This window comes from Cordyceps militaris (assembly GCF_000225605.1).
Source record: "Cordyceps militaris CM01 unplaced genomic scaffold CCM_S00006, whole genome shotgun sequence".
Taxonomy (NCBI): domain Eukaryota; kingdom Fungi; phylum Ascomycota; class Sordariomycetes; order Hypocreales; family Cordycipitaceae; genus Cordyceps; species Cordyceps militaris.
In genome coordinates, this window is record NW_006271974.1 from 941,400 (window position 1) to 963,032 (window position 21,633).

The window sequence follows — 21,633 nt, forward strand, 5'->3', positions numbered from 1 at the left end:
ACTAAAGAAGCTATATTTTTAAATAATTTATTTAAATTTTTAACTAATAATTTAAATTTAAATAGAAAAAGCTCTATACCTCCTATTTTAATAAATAACTAAGCTACTATTAAATTAGTAGGAAATCCTAAATTTTATAAGAAAACTAAGTATATAGATATAGCTTATTACTATACTAGAATATATATTTTAAATAAAAATATAATAGTTTTCTATATTAAAATAGCTAATAATTTAGCTAATATTTTTACTAAGCCTCTAGGCTTAATTAAATTTAATAGTTTCCTTAATAAATTATCTCTAAGTAATATACCTAATTAATAAGATTTAATAAGATATTAAATAATAAGGTTTTTATAAATTATATAAATAAATAGTTTTTTCTTTATATATATATATATATAAATAAGTTTTTTACCTAAATAATAAAGGTTTTTCTTATTATAATATTAATAGACTTTAATAACTATAATATAGGTTAAATTTCTTATATACTATAATAAGTTAAAATTCCTATATACTATAAAATATTTTCTATATAATAGGTTTAAATCCCTATATATACTATAATACTATATAATAATAGGTTTAAATTCCTATATATAACTAGGTTTTTATATATTTTATATATATAATTTTTCCTATTTTATAATACTTTTACTTAAAAAGATATAAATTTAAGATATACTCTTTATAAGGGGATATAAAGGATAATAGTATAATTATATATACTATAAAAATACCCTAATTTTTCCTATTATAATAAACCTACTTTTATATAATTTAAATAACTATTATATAAAATATAAAGGAGTTATATAACTTTTAGATACTTTAGAATGCTTTTAATACCTCTTCTTAAATACTCTAGAATACTTATATTAGCTTTATATTAAAGTATTTAGTAGTTATTTAGAAGTAAAAGAAAGGTCTCTATAATCTCTAGCTATAAAGTATAGTAATCCCTTTATATAATTTATATATAATCTTTATAGCTATTAATATTATAATTCTTCTTCCTTTTTCTTTTACCTATTTAATCTACTTTTCCTACTTATAACTTATATTTAATAAACCTTCTACTTTTTCTACTTAAATATCTTATATACCTTAATAGAATATAAGTAATATAAGCTATAATATTATAAAAGCTATAATTATTATTATAACTAATAAGAGGGAAAAGTAGCTATACTATAATACTCTTTCCTTAACCTTAAATAACTATTATTAAGCTAAGAAATACCTACTTTAGAACTATTAGTTTATAACTATAAATAATAAATTAATAGAAATTATAGTATAAAGTATAGTTTAAAAAGTATATATTTAAAAGACTATAAAAAGTAAAAAACTTCTTAACTTATATTAAGTATATACCTATAAATTTAATTTTAATAGTTTATTAATTAAATATAAAGCTTATCTATATATATAAGGTAATTAATAGCTAGCTAGCCTCTTAATAAAGGCTATAATAATATTAGCTATTTAAATATTTTATTTAATAATAGCCTTTATAGTATATTTTAGCTTAGAATTAGCCTAAGTAGATTTTATTAATATATTCTATAATTTAGACTTTAATAAAGAAGTATATATAATACTCTTACTAGGTTTTAAGAAGTTAGAATATTAGTAGCTTCTTAAGAAGGCCTTTTATAGCCTCTAAAAATTATTTTTTCTTTAGTATTAAACTATAACTAACTTCTTTATTAAAAAGGGATTTATATTTTACTTAGAAGACCTATATATAATAACCTATAAAGGAATTATTATCTTTTTCTATATAAATAACCTAGTTTTTTTATATTTAAAAAAGTAGAAAAAGGACTTTAAAAAAGTATATTAAGCCTTTTTTAATAAATATAAAGTTAAATTATTAAATAAACTTTATTAATTTTTAAGAATTAAGATTCTTTATAACTAAAAAGTATAAAAAGTATAACTTTTTTAAAAGTTATATATTTAAAAAATTATAATTAGGTTTAATTATAATAATTTAAAACTAATTAATATACTATTATTAATAAAACTATTAATTAAAAGGCTTAATATAGCTAGTAATACTAAAATTAAGAAGTTCTAATTAATTATTAGTTTAATTAGATATTTATTAATTATAACTTAAATAAATTATACCTTAACCTTCTTAAAACTAGCCTAATTCCTCTTTAACCCCTTACCTAACTATATTATATAAAAGCTTAATATAATAAAGTATCTTAAGTATACCTAGAATCTCTATATAGTCTTTAATAAAAATATTAAGGTCTTTAAGATATTTAATAATATTAGTTTTATTAATAATACTTATAATTAAAAGAGTATATAAGAATATATATTAAAGCTATTTAATAGCTTAATTTACTATTAATTAGGTAAATAGAATATAGTTATTATATTATTTATAAAAGCTAAGTTATTAGCTTTCTTATAAGTTATTAAAAAGGTTATAACTTTTAAGTAGTTAGTATTAAATATTAAATTTAAATTTAATAAAAAAATTAATCTTTTTTATAATAACTAATAAATAATTTAATTAGTTATTAAAGACCTTATTAAGCTAATTATAAAGCTTTATTATATTAATATATATAACTATTAGATTTATTAAAAGTTAAAAGTAAAAAGCTTTAACCTTTAATAAATCTTAATTAAAAAGATAACTATAAATAGCCTTATAAAGCCTCTTAAAAAGTAATAATTTAACCTATTTATAGCCTAATTAAGCCTTTAAAAGCTACTTAATTAATTTAACTATAAATAAGCTATTAAAAGTAGAATAAATATATAGCCTAAAGATAGTAATTTTTTACTTAAGGTATTATATATACTTTTTTTTATTTTAACTAATAAAGAAAAGACTCTTTATAGCCTATTTAAAAGTATTAAAGCTAAAGGTAATATTTTATTAACCTTTTATAATCTTTTAAAATTTTAGTTAACTATAAATACCTTTTTAGCTACCTTTAATATAGTTTAATCCCTTATTAAAAAGAATAAATACCTTTTTTTATAAATTCTTTAAATATACCTTTATAATATAATAAGTTAAATTATTATTATTATAAAAATTAGGTAATATATAAGTATTTTAAGTATTTTAATTAAAAAATATTAAAATAATAAAAAATAATAATATATAAAGGTATTAGTTATTAATAAACTTATTTAATTTCTTAATAAACTATTTATTATATAAATTTTTACTTTTTTATTATTTAATAGTAATAAAAGGTTTTTTATAAATAATTATAAATAAAAGTTTAATTTTTATAATAATATTATTTTTTTATCTTTTTTAATAAACTTTAAAGCCTTAAAAAATACTATAAATTCTATTTTTAATTATTATAATATATTTTTATTACTTTATTTATTTAAAAAGAAATTATAAAGGTATATTAAGTAAGGTAATTATATTAGACTTATTATAAGGCTTAATCCTACTTTTAAGTATTTTTTATATATATTTAGCCCCTTTTTCTAGGAGACCCCTTATAAGGGTGTTTCTAGTAGTCTTTAGCTATATAGCCTCTTTTCTAGTTAATTAACATCGTCTGAATGATTATTAAGCCTCTTAGCGTGACATAGTATACCCCCACTAAACCAGTTCGAGTCTCCCCCTCCCTTCTATATCTCGCCTCTCTCATATCCATCCACCCACTTACACGATACAAAAACAGGAAAAACAAAATGGCAGCCAACCACTCGTACTACCCGCCAAACGTCGCCATTGACGGCTACGTCGCCAACACGCTGTCGACGGTGCAGATTCTCGCCATCTTCACCACGACGCTCGCATCGATCCTGGTGCCCTGCTTCTGCCTGATTCGCCGCGCACGCCCATCCATTCCCACGGCGGACATGGCCACAGCGTTGTGGTTTGTTCTCTGCGGTGTCATTCATCTCGGCCTAGAAGGTGCATCGTCCCATATTTCGACAAAGACTCGGAACAGAAAGAGCAAAGTTCACAAACTCATCTCTTTATAGGCCATTATGCCCGCCATGAGCACCACATTAGCGCCTCCACGCATGTCCTCTCCCAGCTCTGGAAGGAATACTCCCTCTCCGACTCGCGCTACCTCACCCGCGACAGCTTCCTGGTGTGCATGGAGAGCATCACCGCCTTTCTCTGGGGCCCTCTCGCCTTCCTCTGCGCGTACGGCGTCGTCCGCGACAGCCCGTGGCGGCACCCGGCCCAGTCCGCCCTCTCGCTCGGCCAGCTCTACGGCGACGTCCTCTACTACGGCACCTGCACCTACGAGTTCCTCGTCTACGGGCTCGAGTTTTCGCGCCCGGAACCGTACTATTTCGTCGGGTACTATGTATTCCTCAACGCCTTTTGGATTGTCATCCCGTCCATCCTGCTGTTCTCGAGCGCGCGGGAGACGACCGGCGCATTCGCGGCGCTCAAGAGGATCAAGTCTGCCGCTAAGAATCAATAGGCCACGCGAGGGATGGCAAGAAAAGGGTGATATGAAGGATAATGAGATGAAGCGATGTTCCAAGTATCAACGGAATTTGTCCGCCTTTCCCTGTCAGTTGTAAGCTAAGAGTCCAGGGCTGTCGAGTAGATCTTGCCGATAGATGGCTCGTGAGAGCGCCATTCCCCAGCCAGCTTTGACCCGTTCCCAACATGGGCTACTAACTGAGGAGACTTCTTCGAGTTGGAGAGAATCATGCTAGCTCATAGCCCGCTGTGGCGTTAGGCCATCTGAAGCCTCGTCGTGTTGGCCCGACGCTCCCCGAGCTTCTAATAGCATCAATTTTTGCAGCGGCCGCAACCGACACTAAAATATTAAAACCTCGTTCGACAAAGGCAAACCACTAGACCAGAGACTGTGCTCTCAGTCGCTTATCAACTGCGCAAGTGATTACATCATCGTCGTAAAATGGAGGCCAATTCCTTTTCCAGAGTCGTTCTCCATTGTATCAAATCAGAATCCTCATCTTCCCAATATCCGAGCATCCCAGCCACGTTATAAACAGACTGCTGCCAGTTGGCGGGCATGCATATTCCAGATTTTGCGGCAGCGACGAGAACCAACGCGCTTCTGGTGCAGGCTCGAATCATAAATAGTGACCCGTGGTGTCGGTGGAAGAATCCTGGCTCATTGACATGCACTTGGTGAACATGCATCTCCAAGCCGGTACGTGAAAAATGAGAAACTGAGTCGCTCACGGAAACACCAGAAGCCGCGGCGTTTAATCTGGCCATGACAAAAGGCCAATAAAACATTTCGTATAAATTGATTAGTCGTCCCCGGAGGACCGACCGGGAGATACCGTCCTCTGCCACAGGTGTTTGTATAGAGAGCTCCGTCGGGAGATTGTCAGACCATGCGCGTGCCTGGCCCTCGTACTCGGTAATCATTTCGCCTAGTACCTCCAGAAATCTCGCGTTGGTGGGTATTTTTTGACGAAGTTTGGTGACTTCACTACAAAGGCGGCTAGTCAGCCTTCGTAACGATATCTCTGCCAGGTAAAATAACCAAGCGCCTTTAGCCCGTTGTGTCTCCGGATCGGGGCCCTCAGGGGATTCCGCGGGTGGGATTGGCGGCGCTGGGAAGAATGGTGGATAGAGCGTGCTTCCTGAGTGAACAATGTCAAAGTCTGGTAGGTCAAGTTCATTTCGGAGCTCCCGCTCCGATTCCATGCTGACCAGTATACCGCCTGCTCCTGGGTGTCTTGACGATCCATCTCCATCGAATCGAGAGAAGATTCCGAGCCTCCGGACATGTACTGCGCCCTAGTAAGGAATGGAAAGTGTTGACAGGCGGCCAATGCTTGCGAGAAATACCTCCATGCGTAAATTGGCTGAAATACCATCATCATATAGACGCCGGACAGGAAAAGGCATTGCGCACCGACGAGATCGGAGCTCATCAGCATGATGCCAATTCGTTTTTGCGCCGCATGAAAAAAGACTTGCGAGTCTTGGTACGCCTGTGATCCGGGCTTAACCTCATGACTGTTACCAAATGGCGTAGCAACGCTCCCGAGCGCGCAAATGACCATGGCCAAGCACGACGCTGGGGACCAATCAATACCGTTGAGAAACGCATTGCCAACAAGGCGCCTTGTCGATGTTTCATCAAGGATGGGGTTCTTGCAGTGAATATATAGGAAGAATCTGTCCAAGAGTTGATAAATATTGTAAGACTCCATGTCTACTAGCCCTGCCAGCGCGGATGGTGCTGCAGATGGGGTAGAAATGGCGGCTGGAGGAAGGCGATAGAGTGGCTCATGCTGTCCCTGCTCGTTGAACAGAGGCCACTGAAGAACGTGATCCACGCGAAGTGGTAGAATGCTGCCCAGTCCTGGCCCATCTCCTTTAGTGAATGGTTCAATCTCTTTTGGGCGGCCGTGGCTGTTGGAGCTCATGCGTCTCGTAATATCAGGGGGATGCCACGCATTCGAAGCTGGGTCCACACTGTTGAGGTTGCTGGCTGTTGTAGAAGTTGCACTTTCGCGGAAAAGTCTTTCTAGATCATCTAATCGATCTAAAATCTTGAGGCTAGCCGGATCAAAGCTCGACAGGTCCGCAGGTGACTGAATGCATGTGGCGCCAACACTCAGACAATATGAGCAACTGGGTTTTGAGTTGTCGCATTTTGTTTTGCGCGCACGGCAGACTTGGCAAGCTGTATTTGCCCGTTTTCGGGGATAGAAGGAGGTGCCACGGGCAGCAGGTCGCTTGCCTGGTCTCGGGCCCAGCGCAGCAGCATCAGTTGGCGACAAGGAGGAGGTGTCTGCACCAGCCGCAAGAGCACCAGGCTGTGGGGGGGCAATGGCAGCTCTCGGATCGTGGGCATGGTGTAGGGCGTGTAGGGCTTGGGCAAATGAGGCTGCAGCAGGCAGGACGGCGGACATTGTTGTATGGAAAGGCATGACTGGACCGGGATAAGCACTGCCGGAACCTTTGTTAGTCCTCAGACAGGCAGTGACTTGCTATAGCCAAGTAACATGAGAGGCTGACCTCGGGTCGGGGAGTGTCGCTGTTGAAATAATAGCCATCAGAGCCTGGGGCTGACCAAAATTAGCCTGTGGCGCCGGGACCTGGGGATTTGGAGAAGCCGATCATCAAGTCTACCAGCCTACCTAGGTAGGTAGGTATGAAGGCAGGACGCTGCAGGCATAGGATGCACCGCTGTCCTCTAATAGTCCCATGCATCCCGTGACACCGCAAAAGCCACGACAGGGTAGTTTGAGAACTGCGAGCTAGTATTGGAGGACCAGCTTGAGCGATGGTGAAAGAGCGGGCGGCCTGGGGCTTGAGATCGCGGTGTGGAATGTCGTGGTATTCGGGCAGGCAAGCTAAAGCGATTGACAGGGGGGTTTTCAAAAGGAATGGCAATTACTGATGGTGATTCCAATGACGACTGTGAGGACAGCAAATGGACCAGTTCTGCTTAATAAACAGTAGAGTTGCTGAGTGAGGTCTGCCAACCTCATCCGCTACCAGGTTAGTAGCAGCTAGCAGCTGGCAAACGGCTGCCGTTTGCACCACCAGCCGTCACCAAACGACCGGCAGGAGTATTTACGGATTGCATCCAGCTTCCCCAATACATCCAGTGCTTTGCTTCTTCTAGTATTTACCTGTCCATTCCATTATACATGCGCCGCCATCGCCCCCAGCTTTCATCGATGTGGAACATTTTGTCTCAACTCCGCAATCATCGTGTCTCTCCCTCTCCACCAAACAAAGCAATCCACACAGGCCCTGGACGCCGGCCGTTGGGGAGTCTCGCCCTTCACATTCTGACGGTTGTGGCACCCTCCGCAATATGCAATTGCTTGCTCCCGACACCCAGCTTCCGTCCATTGGATCGACAAGTTGATACTTTGCCCCGTGGCTTCCGCAGGTCTCTGCTGCCATCCCGGCCCGCCGATAGTCGGTCCGAATTGCATTCTTCTTAACGAGACCCAGCCGCATTCTTTCAACAGCTCGTATCATGGTGTGGTGGGCGGGCGCTCTCCGCAATTGGATTCGAGCCCCCTCACCCAACGATCGGAGCAACAGGCTCATTTACATGGGAATCATATAAGCAATCGATATCCATATCCTCGCTTGACAAGCAAACATGACGCTCTAGCTCGCCAAGTCAACGTCTTCAAGCCATAGCCTTCTCCCTTGCGGCAGCGTCCTGCAACTGCCCCCGCGTACTCACAGCATCCCACTGGCAGGCTCAGCCTTCTGCGCAGACATGGATGACAAGTTTGATGTCACACTCGAGAGTCACGCCACAGGCGTTGAAGATGTGCTGCAGACCAAAGATGCCCTTCGTCATGACAACAAGGCCGAGCATGAACTGACTGTAAAGCAAGTTTTGAAAAGTCACCCCATACTCGTATGGTGGATCTTCTACTGGGCCATGGCTGGCGTAAGCTGGTAGGTTATTATTCATTATCCCCAAGTACTCTAATGCTCTTCGTGCAATATTTAAGTATTGACCATGATTCTTACATGTCGCAGGGGTTTTGACGCTCAGGCCAACGGGGCCATGATTGGAGTCGAGTCGTTTCGCCGCGACTTTGGCTATTACAGATCCAGCGACCAGAAATACATCCTCCCCGCCGATTGGCAGAGCGCTTTCAACACAATCGGCAGCGTTGGCCAATTCTTTGGCGGCTTCATTTGCGCCTGGACAGCCGACCGCATCGGTCGTCGGCCCTCCTTACTCATAGGCCTGATCATTGCTGCTGCTGGCGTTACCGGCCAGGTTCTTTGTACCGCCAAGGTTGCTTTTCTAGTATCCAAGCTCATTCTTGGAATTGGTCTCGGGTTTTACTTGACTCTCGCGCCTCTGGTGTCTTCGGAGCTCAGTCCTGTCGTCTTTCGCGGCATTGCCTCGGCGGGCGTCCAATTTGGCATCGGGTCTGGCCAGCTCATTGCCAACGGAGCCGTGGCTGGCTTTGGAGAGTGGACTTCGCGCTGGGCGTATCGCGCGCCATTTGCTTTTCAGCTGTTTTTCCCGGCATTCTTCCTCATATTTTTGCCGTTTGCCCCCGAGTCGCCTTGGTATCTCGCTCGCCGGGGTAAGCGTGAAGAGGCCAAAAAGTCGCTATGTCGCCTATTTGGATCGGGCATTGATGCAGACGCCAAGCTGCTAGCATTGGAGGCGACAATCGCCGAGGAGGAGGCGGCCAAGTCTAACTCCAGCACACTTGTCAACTGCTTCAAGGGAACAAACTCTATTCGTTCCATCATCAGCATGTATATTTTTTGCTGTCAGCATTTTGTTGGTATTATCTTCGTTCTCGGATTCTCCAGCTATTTCTTCCAGCTTGCCGGTCTGCCCACGGGTTCCAGCTTCAACATGGGGGTCGGCGTGACTGCTTGCGGTCTAGCAGGCAACATTGTTAGCTGGTTTACAGTCAACAGCCTTGGCCGTCGCAAGCTCTTCTTGGGCGGCATGGGCATCCTTACCACGATTCTACTGCTCATCGGAATCCTGGATCTGGTTCATACAGGAGGGGCCAAGTGGGCACAGGCTGCTCTCACCGTCATTTACGCCTTTTTCTACTTCCTGTCTCTAGGTGCCATGGCTTTTACTATTCTCTCAGAGACGAGTAGTACTACACTTCGGGCCCAATCGATTGCTCTCGCAACGGCGACCCAAGCTGTGATGGGCACTGCGTTCAATTTTGCGATTCCTTACATGATCAACCCGGATGAGGGCAATCTCAAGGGCAAGGTCGGGTTTGTTTTCGGAGGACTTGGTCTTCTTGCGTCTATTGGGAGCTACTTTCTCATTCCTGAACTGAAAGATCGCACCTTTGACGAGATTGACGCCATGTTCCAGAGACGTATTCAACCTCGCAAAATGGGTTCTTACAAGTTTGAGTAGCGTTAGCCGTACTGTTTTTGTTGTTTTAATTCCAGAAACATTTTGGGATTTTCCACAGTCCACCACTGTCGCATGGCAAAAATACATCACCACCACTAACCTGCCTGCCGCGTGCCCCTGCTCCCCTCCACTTGGCACAGCCTCGTGGACCTGGAGAGGGCGGAATGACTCCGAATGCGCGGGCTGCTTGACGCCAAGACTGTGTTCGGTATGCGAAACCATATAATATGATGAATAGGATTGCATTAGTCCGGCTGGATTGTATATATACCTACGCGCGTGAGGCCTGTTTTCTAACAGGGCACTGGACACGTTTTCCGCTTAACATGTAATTTTCCCCTGTTACAACGCTGTTGACGTCTCTAACACGGCTTATAAAAAATATAAATGTTTTTTAACACGTAGTGGCAACCTAACAGCGTTGTGACAGGGGAAAATTATCTATCAAAAAAGCGACCTGTCTAATACCCTGTCCAAAAACAGGCCTCACTCGCGTATGTAGTTATTATTCCCCTCATAATATAGGTATCAACCAAGATGCAAACGCTAATGTTCGCCGTACCCGTCACGCCCGTCATCAGTACTCCGGATGCCTTCATGTTTTCGTAATCTCCCTCCAAAACTCCAGGTTTTCCCACCATGCTTAAAAACAAAGAAAAAAATATGTATAGGTGAGGTCTGTCGCACCATGGCGGATTTCCGCCATGTTCATGTGGGGTTTGCCGTATATAATTTAGATTGATCGCCGCCACAAAACGTCTCCATGTTCAGCCGCGGACCGCTGAGCAGGGGCTGTCGTCTGGAAACACATGCTGATCAGGCTGCGTGGGCTTTCGGAGAGGTACAATATACTCCCTTGTACGGGTCTATACCTTCCAAATGTTGTAATGGTGTGCCTTCTGCCCGAGCATGCAGTGTCACTTCGACGGTGAAACAGCTGCACGGCATAAAACTCAAATCTTCAAGTGCAGACCTCTCGTCGAAGCTGGTCCAATGAATTTATTCCCGTCCGCCAGCGGGCAACTTCCGTGTTGATGCACGACGGGATGAGGTTGTGCGTCCACGGTTTCGGATGTTGGCCGAGCTAGCGTCCCCGCCTGCCTTGTTTTCGGCCTATTCTCGAGCCCACCTTTATCCGCAGACAAGGGCATCCGCTCAGCTCGTTCCGTTATAAACAGGACCTCCCTCGCTTTATTAACGATAGAGTCCCAGAGGAATTCCTGTCTTGGCAACCTCTTATTTTTTTTTTTTTGCGGACATGCCTGAAGTGCTTGTGCATTGCGAAAAGATGCAAAGCCGGGCTCCAAGACGCGGTTAAGGCTACGCGTTGGCAGGGTTATTGGACTACCCAACTACCCAACGAATGTTGTTGATGACCATTTCATCATAGTACCAGATCGGATCCTGCTCAGTCGTCAAGCGTACAGAAGCGAACTGTCACAGGCTCGAGACCTATCATCGCGTGGTATACGTCAGGATGCACAGCCCCGGTTCCGAAATCGTCCCCGATCGTCGAGTAAAATAAAGCGTGTGTCGAAGATTGCGCAGCTAGCTCCGTCGTCGACTCGAGTGGACGTTGATAAAGCTGTCTGTTTTGGGGCGCGAGCGGACGGCGCGATGCGGTCTCTACGAGGCACCCGCCCGCCACATCAAACGAGATGCCAATGGCAACGAGCTCTTTCAAAATGAAATTCGTCGAACGACCGATGACTACACAAATTTGTTAGCATGCTGCTATTGCCGCCACAACCTGCCGCGACTTACTTGGATTGAACACCATCACTCTGTGCAGCATGTGGAGGCAATAGTCCAGACGCCTGATGGCCTGGAAGTCGTTGGGCATGGCCTGAACCTGAAGCAAGAAGACAGACGCGGCGATATACATGCTGTACGATATCGACAAGGCGCAGTATTTAATACTGTATGTTCTGGCAAACAGATCAAAAATGGCAATGGTGGCAGTCGCCGACGTCACGCAGTTGATAAGATACGTGCTCCACGGCAGTTGGCCGTCAATCCCCGTGTCGTAATGGCGCGTGAGCATCGGCCTGTACAAGAGGATCTTGTATGTGAAATATATGCAGCTTTGCCGAGGTCAGCACAAATCTTGCCAGAATGCGTCGTGTCAATCAATATACGACTTACTTTGAGGTGAATAGGTGCGTCGGCGGTCCAATGGCCGGGAGATTGGCGGCGTCCATCTTGAGATATGGAGGAAAGTCGTCCCACCACTTGTCCATTGCCAGGCCTTGGGACGCCACGCATTCGAGCATCTCGATCTCAGTATTGGGGATAACGGGGTCGTACATGTGGAGCAAGATCTCGTTAAAAATGAGCGAAAGCCGGATCATGGCGATGAAGCAAGTGGCCGAGTGCGCCGTGGAGGCCGGGTAATTCCATGTTCTTCCATCGGGCGGCATGCCAAAGGGCTCCCAGAGCTCGTTCTCGGCCGAATCGTCGTCTACGCCTCGGAGTTAGTGCTTGCTAGTTGGTCAAGAGATGGACATTGATTGCGACAGGACGTACACATGACGAGTGGTGGCGAGGCAGGGGTGAGATGCAAGGTGGGCATTCGGCCCATGTACAGACTCAGCATCTTGTCCCAGAAGAAGCTGCTCCAGAATATTCGACGGCGAATTTCGATGTCTTCCTCGTTGATGGGGACAGAGCCGGGATATCGCTGGCCATCAAAGCACACGCCTATTTGGTCCATCAGGCGAAAGGCAAGACCACTGTAAGTCCAGGCCTGGATCGTGTTGCCAAAAGCGCATTCCTCAGCACTGAGGAGCAGCAAGGTTTGGACCATTGGGATGGTGCACGCGCCGCGCTTCATGTCTTCAAATAGCATGCTGCGAGCATGTTTGCCGAAGATTTCTCCGCCACTGTAGTGTTCGTCAAGTAGCTGCCGCGTAGCCGGATCATTCCTACCCCAGTTTACGGAATGCGACATGAGCGCATTGAGAAGCATATGCGAGTAGTATTGGCCCATGTTCTGCATGTCTCCTGCAAGGTGTTAGCATGCAAGTCGGGCGGCTGCATCATGATGTAGCGCATGGTGGTGGACTGACGAGTAAAGGCCGGTCTATAAATGAACATGAAGAGCGGCTGTATCCAGCACCAATGAACGTTGAGTAAATATTGAAAAGGTTCCTGGCGATGATGTCATTAGTAACACTTTGACAGGCAAGCAGAGCTGGGACGGGATACGCTACGCACGGGGGTTCCTGAAAAGGTCTCGAGGGCGCGCTGCTGCATGGCGTTGGCAACTAGCCTTTCTCGTATTGACTGGTCGAGTTCGGCAGATGCGTAGACGCCATTGGAATTTGGGTTTGCAGGTCGCTCATTGGCGCTGGCGCCGTTGCCGAATGTAATGCGGCCTTTGTCGTCGACTTTGAGGCCACTAAAGCTACGGGTAAAGGACTGTTCGTCGGCGTGGGATTTGGGAGGCGAGCGGCCGTCGTTGAGACCGGTGCTGGCGGTGGAGGGACTGGAATGGGCGGAAACAGTGATGGAAGGGGGCGACCGAGATGATGAGGCAAGCTGGTCTTCAAGTTCTTTGATTCGTTTCTCGAGGCGCTGGGTATACGAGAGCGTGGGGTTGCTAGCGGGGTGGTTTTTGGTGTCAGCGGTCGCCGGTCGGGCGGTCTGGTGGATGGGCGGCGGCGTCACTGGCGCACAAGGATGAGACAGGGGCACTTACAGCTTGTAAACGCATTCATCGTTGCGTGAGGCGCATCGTTGGCACAGAGGTTGCTCACCACCACATTTTACCTGTTGAGCGAAAGACAGAAAAGGCGTTGGTCAGCTAGGCGGCGACTTTGGGTGCCGGCGCGGCGGACGGCGGGCGGGCTCGGAGGTCGAGCCGGCGTCATGGCAGTTGGCGGGAGAGGGACAAAAAGAGGTAAGCGAAAAAAAAGACTGACCTTGCGACGGCGACAGGGCTCGCAGGAAAATGCGCTCTTCTTGGTGGCTTTGGCGCTTGACATGTTGTACAGCGACGGGCTCAACAGCCAAAGCCAGGTTGTCGCGTTGCTGGCCCGCCGGGGAGGAAGAGTGCGAAGGCGACACGACGGGGGGTTTTTTGGTGTGTCTTTTGGTGTGTCGTGCGGGTGCGGGTGAGGGAGAGCGGAAGCGGGAGTGGTGTTTGGGGAGAAGTCGACGAGCAATGAGCGATGATGGCGTAGGGGATTTTGAATTCGGAGGATCAGAGAGGGCGGGCCGGCGCCAAGGAGAGAATGATGAGGAGCCCCGCAAGACGATGGAGGAGGACGAGGACGATTGTGGATGGATGGAGTGATGGACGGTTGGATGATTGCTGAGAGTGAGGGCGAAGAAAAAAAAAAAGGTTCAACGAGGTTTTGGCTGGCGTCTGGATCGGCCAGGCTAATAAGACAGCTAGGACGATGATAGGCGGCCCGAGAGGCGTCGACAACGGAGGGGGGCTGTTTGTCTCAATCTGTTGCGGCTTCTCTGGTGGTTTCCCATTTCGGTTTCTTTTTTCGTGTGGGTGAAGTGAATTCTTTGTCGCTTCTGCTTGTTTCTCTTTGTGACAATTGCAATGGAGCAGATAACTAGGTAGGTGAGCAAGGGGAGAGGCAGCAAGGTGGGCGGCGGGGAGGTGGTGACTTGTGATGCGCGACAGGAAGAAAATGGTGAACGAGAGACAAGAGCTCGAAACGAGGGTCTCAGTAGTGGGGCTACATGCCTACTGTCTAATGTGCCTAGGTGGCGGCAATACTGAATTGGTGCCTTATTGGACGGCAGTGGTGATGGGGAGGATGGGTTAGTTACTAGGTACCTAGCCTGGATGAGTAGGTAGTAGGTAAGAGAATGTCAAAGGCAACTCGTGCATCTCGGTACCTACCTAGTTGGCTGGTTCATTCGATGACAGAGATGGCACAACGGAAGAGCAGCGCCTCGCAGCATGCTGGGCAAGGCGAGATTGATGGCGCGGCGGCGGCGATGGGCGACGCACAGGGCGGGCGGCGGCGGCGTTGTGCAGCCAGCAGCCAGCAGCCAGCCAGGACAGACATAGCATGGCCAACGATTTGTGGTTTGTGGTTTGTGGTGTGGTCGCCCGCTACCGATCGCCCAAGCCGCCGGCACCGGCAGCACCCATGGGCCATCTCACCCACGTCAGCCACCCTTGCTTGGCTGCAACAATCAATCTTGTGAAGCTCGAGAGGAAGATTTGGGGAAGAAGAAAAAAAAAGAAAAAAAGCACGGACGAATAACTATCGATACGGATAAACCCTTCTTTTTGCGTGCCTTGTAGTACGAGCTCAACAAGAGCCCTCTCTCTCGACTGACTCCTCGAGTCCCTTCCCTCCCTGCCCAACATCCTGGGGCAGCCTGGCGACATCCGCCTCGCCTTCCCCCTTGTCTGACGCTCGGTACGTACCGACCACTGCCGACCACGTATTGTTCTGTACTCCGTAGTTACTCTGTAAATGCCTCTAGAATTCTGTGCTACAACTTTATTTCCAGCCTTGCCCGGATCAGGTTTCCCAAATCATGCATGCTGGCCTCGTCACCCCTGTTGGCGATTTTTCTTGTTGTGAAGAAGAGGAACACAACATGGTGCCATCTCACATCTCACCACCATCCGCCGCCATCCTCCATCCTCCACACAGACACACCTCGCCTCACATATTACCTATTCACTATAATAATAGGAATACACTACCTACCCTACCTACGCATGCATACTCTGCCAAGCCTCCGTGCAGATGGACGTCCCATTTTTCTCATCTATTTTGCAAAATTTACCTTTTAAGCTCTCCCCCTCCCTCCCTTCCCCCCTGCCCGGCTGATCATGTGCCGGTCAACCATCGTTCGTCCCACTGTCCGGCACTGCAGGCTGCAGGGCGCGCCTGCTGCTGTAGCCCCTCCCCCTGTCAGCCTCGAAACAGCCTCTGGACACGCCGCATGTCAGATCCCCCCAGCCCAGTGGTCCCTGAATCCCTGAATCCCTGATACCTACCTCCTAGGTATGATTCTGTCCTCGTCATGAACTGACTGGGAATCCCCGACTTGAGCTTCAACTAGTGTACGTACCTGCAGCGCAAGCCAACAGTAGCATATGTTAACTTTCTTCTTGCATCGACTTGTGTCTCGCTATCGCGACCTGCGCCACATTCACGTTCAACGGTGACCCACTGTGGCGACAGGGCCAAGATGCAACTTGCTCACGAGTCAATCGGCATCGTCAACATGTCTGCCTAACAACAAACGGTAGCAACAAACCGTCAACCTTTGCAGGAACACACACACACACAAGAAACAAGAACCATGCAGTCCCACACTTACAAGGTGACTTGACATGCACATTGCATTTACAGGCGTCAAAAGCGCAAAACGCGCTCATGTTCGCGCCTCGCGTCCCCAGGTCGCCGACTCTCACCGCCTCAACCATGCGCGCCAGCTCACTCCGTCGCGCGCGTCTCCCCGCCCGTTGGGCAGGTTCGCAGGCGCCTCCAGCGTGTCATGTCACCGCTCTACATCCGTCATGTGGCCCCGTGCGTTCGCCGTCGACCACCCCAGGTAGGACATGACACCTATCTAGTTACCGACCGTCTGGCACCTGCAAAATCGGCCGCATACATACTGCCAGATTGACTTGTCGGATAGTCGTCTTCCGCCTTGGCGAGGATTTGTGGGATTTGTGCTACCAGTGGCGAGTTGGTTGGTCCTGCCAAGCCTTTTACATCCCGCTCATTGCTTGGCTTGATGCGCTTATGCGTATTGGCCAACACACGTCCAGCGACAACCTATGCAATGACAGGCGCTGTTGGTCGTGGTACGAGGCACTTACGTCCAACCTACAGTCGCCCCAGTGGATTGGGCTGAGATGGTGGGCGTTGCTGCTAACAACATGTTCTGACTGGCTTGCAGCCAAGATTTCAGTCCGTCAGTGACAGCATCACCACGCAGTAGCAACTCAGCCTCATCGCAGTACGGCCAAGGTCAATCACAGTTGTCGTCGTCGTCGTAATCACAACTTTCTCATACTATAATTTATGGTTTTGCTTGATGGGTTCACCAATAGCAAAATATTTGTGGTATATACCCTTCACGCCACGAAATCATTCCCACGTTTTGAAAACTCAAGCCGAGCAGAGGCTGTCGTGAACAAGAGCCGGGTTGGAGCTGGCATCGCCCCAATCCATGCCTCTCATCAGGCGGCCAATCTCGGTGCCTCCGTCGGCGCGAATGTAGTCACCTACGATAGAAAAATTGTTAGGAAGGGGGTTGGGACGCGTTGAGTTGACCATGACAGTACAGCATACCTCTCTGCGGTAGATACCACCAGTCTTGGGAGCGGAAGGCATTGTTAGTGAGCTGCGATAGAGCATCGTTGAAGCCCTATCATTGGGGGTCAGCAAGACGCAGTTTAGATACAGGTTCTCGCTGGATAGCGCGAATCTCTTCTGGAGCGTACCGTGTTGCGGTCATTGTGGTGATCGTGCTTGGACCAGGCGACATAGACCTTGGCGTGGTTGAGGTTCTTCTGTCCGTTGGGTCCGCCCAGCTTCTCACCAGCAGTGTCATCGCTGAAGGTGTTTTGAATCTGATCCCACTCCAGAGTCTGGTAACCGCTGTGCTGCGATAGCTTGATCTCTGCCGGGCGCCACAGGCCGTCGTCGGACTTTTTCCAGATGACTAGAACACGCTCCCAGTCACTATGAAGATAGATTAGCTCGGTGCCGTTTGACGAACTGGAGTGATTGCCGAGACTCACTAGTGGTGACCAAAGACTTTGGTGGGATTGAATCTAAGAAGTTGCGGCGCGCCTCGTTAGCTCATCGCGACTGCGGTGCGGTAGGCTCAATGCCCGTCTCCTCTCTTACCCGTCCTTTTGGTAAAACAGAGAGTACTGGATGCGGACGCTGGTATCCGTGCACTTTTGGTACGAGTAATAGACTGGAAAAGACGGCGAAGGGTTACCGATGGGCACGCCAGGAGTGCGACAGTTGCAGCCCGTGTCGGGCCAGTCGCACAGGTCTGCCGGCGGAGTCTGTCTGTTGCTCTTGTCGGTGGCAAACGTAGGAATGCACGGCGGATGATTCAAAGCTTGCCCGAAGAAGAACATGGGCGCCGCCTTCATCGCCAGCGAAACACCGCCCTCGTTGAGCAGGTCGTTCATATCCTTGTCGGAGACGGGCGTGGTGTTGGCATTGGCCAGCGACCAAAGGCCGGCCACAGCGGCCATGGTGGAAGAGAAGGAGACGCGCATCTTGTCTATGCTGGATCGATTGACAAGAAATTGAAGATGAGACCCGACAAGAAGACTCGGACCAAGTCGGCTGTGGGCGGCGCCGGTTCTCTTTTATTCATGGCAAGTTTTGTACTACAAGCGACAACTACCGATGGCCTACTCTGTCGTGAATCCGTTGCCCGATGTGGAGGTAAGACCGAGATGATGTCGGCCAAATCTTGAACGCAGATTAATTTTCCACCTCTCGAGGGAACGGCTGGTGCCATCTCCATCCGCTATTAACCTAGTTGCTTACAGGTTGCATCCGAGTGCTCCAGCTCCGTCAACACTAGTACGGCATGGGCTGCCGACTGTCGCATCCTGGAGCATGATTAGTTAAATCCGACTTTTATGGCCATGTAAGTTGGCAGTCTGCCCACGTTTGTGACCGGCCATTCCGAACACGATCAAGTCGGAGTAGCATCCAGCCCAGACACCGTCGGTGTAGAATCGGTACGATACATGCATATTCTCTACTGTTTGTTCATAAACATCAGGATTTTTTTTTAAATTTGTCAAGTTTTAGTCATAAAACCAATGCATCGTGCCGTGCTCCAATAAACCATGTAGGATCGCAGTAAATGCGCCAGCTTCGCACTTTTCATCTTCTTCATAACTTTCTAGTCGCCCAGCGACTAGCAATCATCACCTGTCGTTATCACATTAAAAAGTTTCCCGGAAAAAAAAACACCAGCTTATTTTTATGCCAATTACGCAAATGCGCCGATGATGGACATGGCAGCAGCTATGACGATGCATGTTAGCCTGGGATTCATTTCATACTGCTTTCTCATGAATTGGGCGTCTTACCTCCTATCAGGACAAATGCAAATGCTGCACCCTTCTTCTTGGCGCCCATGAGTCTGTCAGCCTCCTCAGAGAGGAAATCTTGGGCCAGCAGATCGACCAGGGCAGCGTAGATGAGGAGGCCGGAAGAAATGGCGTTGAAGATACCGACGATGATGAGACCGAACGCACTGTTGGGATCGTACGTGTTGCGGGCACCGAGACCGATGGCCTGGCCGAGGGGCGCCGTGACACCAAAGGCGACAACCAGGAGCCAGGGACGGATGCTGCCTTGCGGGTACGGCACGGCGGCGATACGCGAGCCGAGACCGAGGCCTTCAAAGGCTTGGTGGAAAACAAAGGCAATCAGGAGGATGACAAAGCCATCGACAGTAATGGAGAGGGTCATGCCAACGAAAACGGAATGGAAGAGAATACCACCCTCGAGCAAGGTGATGTTGGCAGACATCTTGCGGTATACCTGAGGGTCAACCTCCATGCCCGCCTCATCGAAATAGCGCACCTCGGTCGCAGCGTTCTTCTTGCTCTGGCCCAGAGGCAGGCGGGAAGGGGCCATGTTGAGGGTCGAGGATGAGTCGCCTCGGTATTCCGTCGGGCTGCTGCAGCCACTTTCGTGCTCGGTGATTCCGCCGATAATCACAGTCGTCTCCGTCTTCTTCTCAGCGTCGGCGCTCGAGTCGGGGCGTTCAAGATGGTGCTGGAGGTGGCTGGGGTGCGTGAGCTCTTCCCCGGTGGGACCGCCGTGGGAGTGGCCGCCCGTCTTTGCATTGAGGTACATCTCAATGACGAAGAGGACGAACATGGAAGCCATCATGATGACACCGGGCATGGGCGGGTACTTTTCCGTGAAGAGGTCGGGAAGGCATGGGTTCATCAGGTTGCCAAAGGCAGTCGGCAGCAGCTATTTTGCGTGTAAGTTGACTTGTGTGTTTGGTTCTAGGCAGAGCGGGAGATGCTTACGTGAACAAAAGCAGTGGCAATGAGGACGCCGGTTCCGAAATGTTTGCAGGCGAAGAAGATGGAGGGTGGGATTTTCAAAGCCTTGAAGCGCTTGGCGACAACGGGAAATCCAGCTCCTGCAAGAAGGGTTGGTCAGCATGGACTAACATCTTTGGGCATCATTTGCAGAGCATCATACCTAGCAGTGAGGATGCCAGGATTAGGACTAATCAGATGGTTAGTTTGGACGATGTGCTGTAAGCCGGGACATTCAAAGCATACACAAGCCCACCACATGAAGTGGCAGGTCGTACTCGGCCTCGGTATTGACATCACTGCCACACTGAGGCTTCTCGCTGGCCATTTTGAGGATTGTTCTTCAAGAATGACTATGAGGCAAGGAGGTCTGAGCCAAGAATCGAATGCAGAGCCGAGTCAAGAGAGAGCAGAGAGAGCTTCAGCGTCGAGGTGACGGAAAAGGTTCGAGGTGAATTCCGAAGCAGGGGTTTCGAAGGAATTGATCCGTAACCAGACTAGATCATGTAGCACTCGGATTCTTTTGGAGCCGTGACTGTAGAAGTGTAGTTTGTATTGTCTAGGGCATGGGTTTTCATGGTCTTTTGTATACATTAGGGCGGCCGCCAACCACTCGTCGTGGGTTGAGCCCTCAGGTCCAACGTTTGCCCCAATACACTTTCCTCTCTACGCAATTTTTATTTTATTTTCCGATATTTGGACGTGGCCAAGCTAGGAGGTCAGGCTAGGGGGGGTCCGTTTGATGGTGTCGCATAAGCAAACACAGGCCTTGTTCGGGTGTGGAGGACTACGGAAATGGTGGTTTCCGGTGAGAGTGTCATGCGTCTCCCGCACGGTTGTGGACCATTCGGGGGCCGTTTTGCCGGCGATGTCGTCTCACAACATCTGGTTTTTTCCCAATCTCATAAGTGAGCAAGATATGGATCTAGGAATAGAAATGATGGGCATGTGCGACGAAGAAAAGGCGCCGATAATCTGTGACACGGACTGTAGCGGGGTTTAGCTTCCTCCATTGACCCAGGTCTAAGCGGACGGTGAGTGGTGACAGGTACCCCGAAAACTTGGCAGGATCTCAGACCCACGGCCAACTTGTAGGGGTCGAAATGGCGCAAAACGGTCTTGTGGATATCGACGGCTCGATCTATTAGTTATCGTGGGGGCCGATGGCTAGATAGATGGACAGCTGGCACTTGGACGGAGAGGGCTGAGCGAAGAAGCCTCCACGTCGATGCAGAGTAGAGTTGGTTGCTGAGCCGTCTTGGTCTTCTTTTCCTATCCATTGCTCTTCTCTTCAGATCCTACTATAGTAGTCCATCTTCAGAAGGAAAGGAGAGCCTGGTTGGTCAGGGCGCGGCACTGCTTTGTTTTGTCACAACCATGTGTGATGGACGCTTGGCCTTGTGGCGAGGGTGGACTGCACGGCGAGTCATACCCAAATAATGGATTTCAAATCCAACCCTGCGGTTCCATAGTGACAACGCATACAGCCATGTCATGTGCCCCAAAGTCTCGTGTTTTTTATCAATTCGTCGCGGGAGCCGCCCATACGCCGACGGCTTGCAGCAACGTGGCGTGTCTGGCTGCGGCCATCGCTCTCGACTACTGTACCTGGTAGTGGTGGCGCCGTGCGGCAGTGGCTTCAAGTCCCGTACCAACCTTATCTCAGCCGGGCCAAAGTTGAGATGGGCTCGAGTCAAGTTCTACTAGAGTCTTCTGGGCCACATGCGCTCTACGTAG

The 21,633-nt window shown here is 47.3% G+C and overlaps 6 protein-coding genes across 6 annotated transcripts; 2 read left to right on the forward strand and 4 right to left on the reverse strand.

Annotated features, from left to right (window-relative positions):
- Window positions 1-3,699: 3,699 nt before the first annotated feature.
- CCM_07586 (3-beta-hydroxysteroid-Delta(8),Delta(7)-isomerase) lies at window positions 3,700-4,451 on the forward strand (the record flags this gene model as incomplete). The annotated part of the gene is made up of 2 exons (XM_006672727.1): window positions 3,700-3,925; window positions 3,997-4,451. The coding sequence occupies 2 exons, from the start codon at window positions 3,700-3,702 to the stop codon at window positions 4,449-4,451; spliced, it is 681 nt and encodes a 226-aa protein (XP_006672790.1).
- A 434-nt stretch (window positions 4,452-4,885) lies between these two features.
- CCM_07587 (C6 zinc finger domain protein) lies at window positions 4,886-7,963 on the reverse strand (the record flags this gene model as incomplete). Its single annotated transcript, XM_006672728.1, has 7 exons — window positions 4,886-5,755; window positions 5,833-6,899; window positions 6,973-7,029; window positions 7,108-7,323; window positions 7,368-7,414; window positions 7,499-7,605; window positions 7,628-7,963. The coding sequence occupies 7 exons, from the start codon at window positions 7,961-7,963 to the stop codon at window positions 4,886-4,888; spliced, it is 2,700 nt and encodes an 899-aa protein (XP_006672791.1).
- A 250-nt stretch (window positions 7,964-8,213) lies between these two features.
- CCM_07588 (maltose permease) lies at window positions 8,214-9,857 on the forward strand (the record flags this gene model as incomplete). Its single annotated transcript, XM_006672729.1, has 2 exons — window positions 8,214-8,398; window positions 8,483-9,857. 2 exons carry the CDS (start codon window positions 8,214-8,216, stop codon window positions 9,855-9,857), a joined length of 1,560 nt encoding a protein of 519 aa, XP_006672792.1.
- Window positions 9,858-11,265: 1,408 nt separating this feature from the next.
- CCM_07589 (C6 transcription factor, putative) lies at window positions 11,266-14,895 on the reverse strand (the record flags this gene model as incomplete). The annotated part of the gene is made up of 8 exons (XM_006672730.1): window positions 11,266-11,567; window positions 11,622-11,905; window positions 12,003-12,318; window positions 12,384-12,860; window positions 12,926-12,962; window positions 13,074-13,525; window positions 13,781-13,889; window positions 14,833-14,895. The coding sequence occupies 8 exons, from the start codon at window positions 14,893-14,895 to the stop codon at window positions 11,266-11,268; spliced, it is 2,040 nt and encodes a 679-aa protein (XP_006672793.1).
- A 2,068-nt stretch (window positions 14,896-16,963) lies between these two features.
- On the reverse strand, window positions 16,964-18,093 carry CCM_07590 (uncharacterized protein; the record flags this gene model as incomplete). The annotated part of the gene is made up of 5 exons (XM_006672731.1): window positions 16,964-17,079; window positions 17,147-17,222; window positions 17,299-17,539; window positions 17,599-17,631; window positions 17,708-18,093. The coding sequence occupies 5 exons, from the start codon at window positions 18,091-18,093 to the stop codon at window positions 16,964-16,966; spliced, it is 852 nt and encodes a 283-aa protein (XP_006672794.1).
- Window positions 18,094-18,824: 731 nt separating this feature from the next.
- CCM_07591 (Fe(2+) transport protein 3) lies at window positions 18,825-20,224 on the reverse strand (the record flags this gene model as incomplete). Its single annotated transcript, XM_006672732.1, has 5 exons — window positions 18,825-18,859; window positions 18,925-19,822; window positions 19,882-19,971; window positions 20,029-20,086; window positions 20,145-20,224. 5 exons carry the CDS (start codon window positions 20,222-20,224, stop codon window positions 18,825-18,827), a joined length of 1,161 nt encoding a protein of 386 aa, XP_006672795.1.
- Between the last annotated feature and the right edge of the window lie 1,409 nt (window positions 20,225-21,633).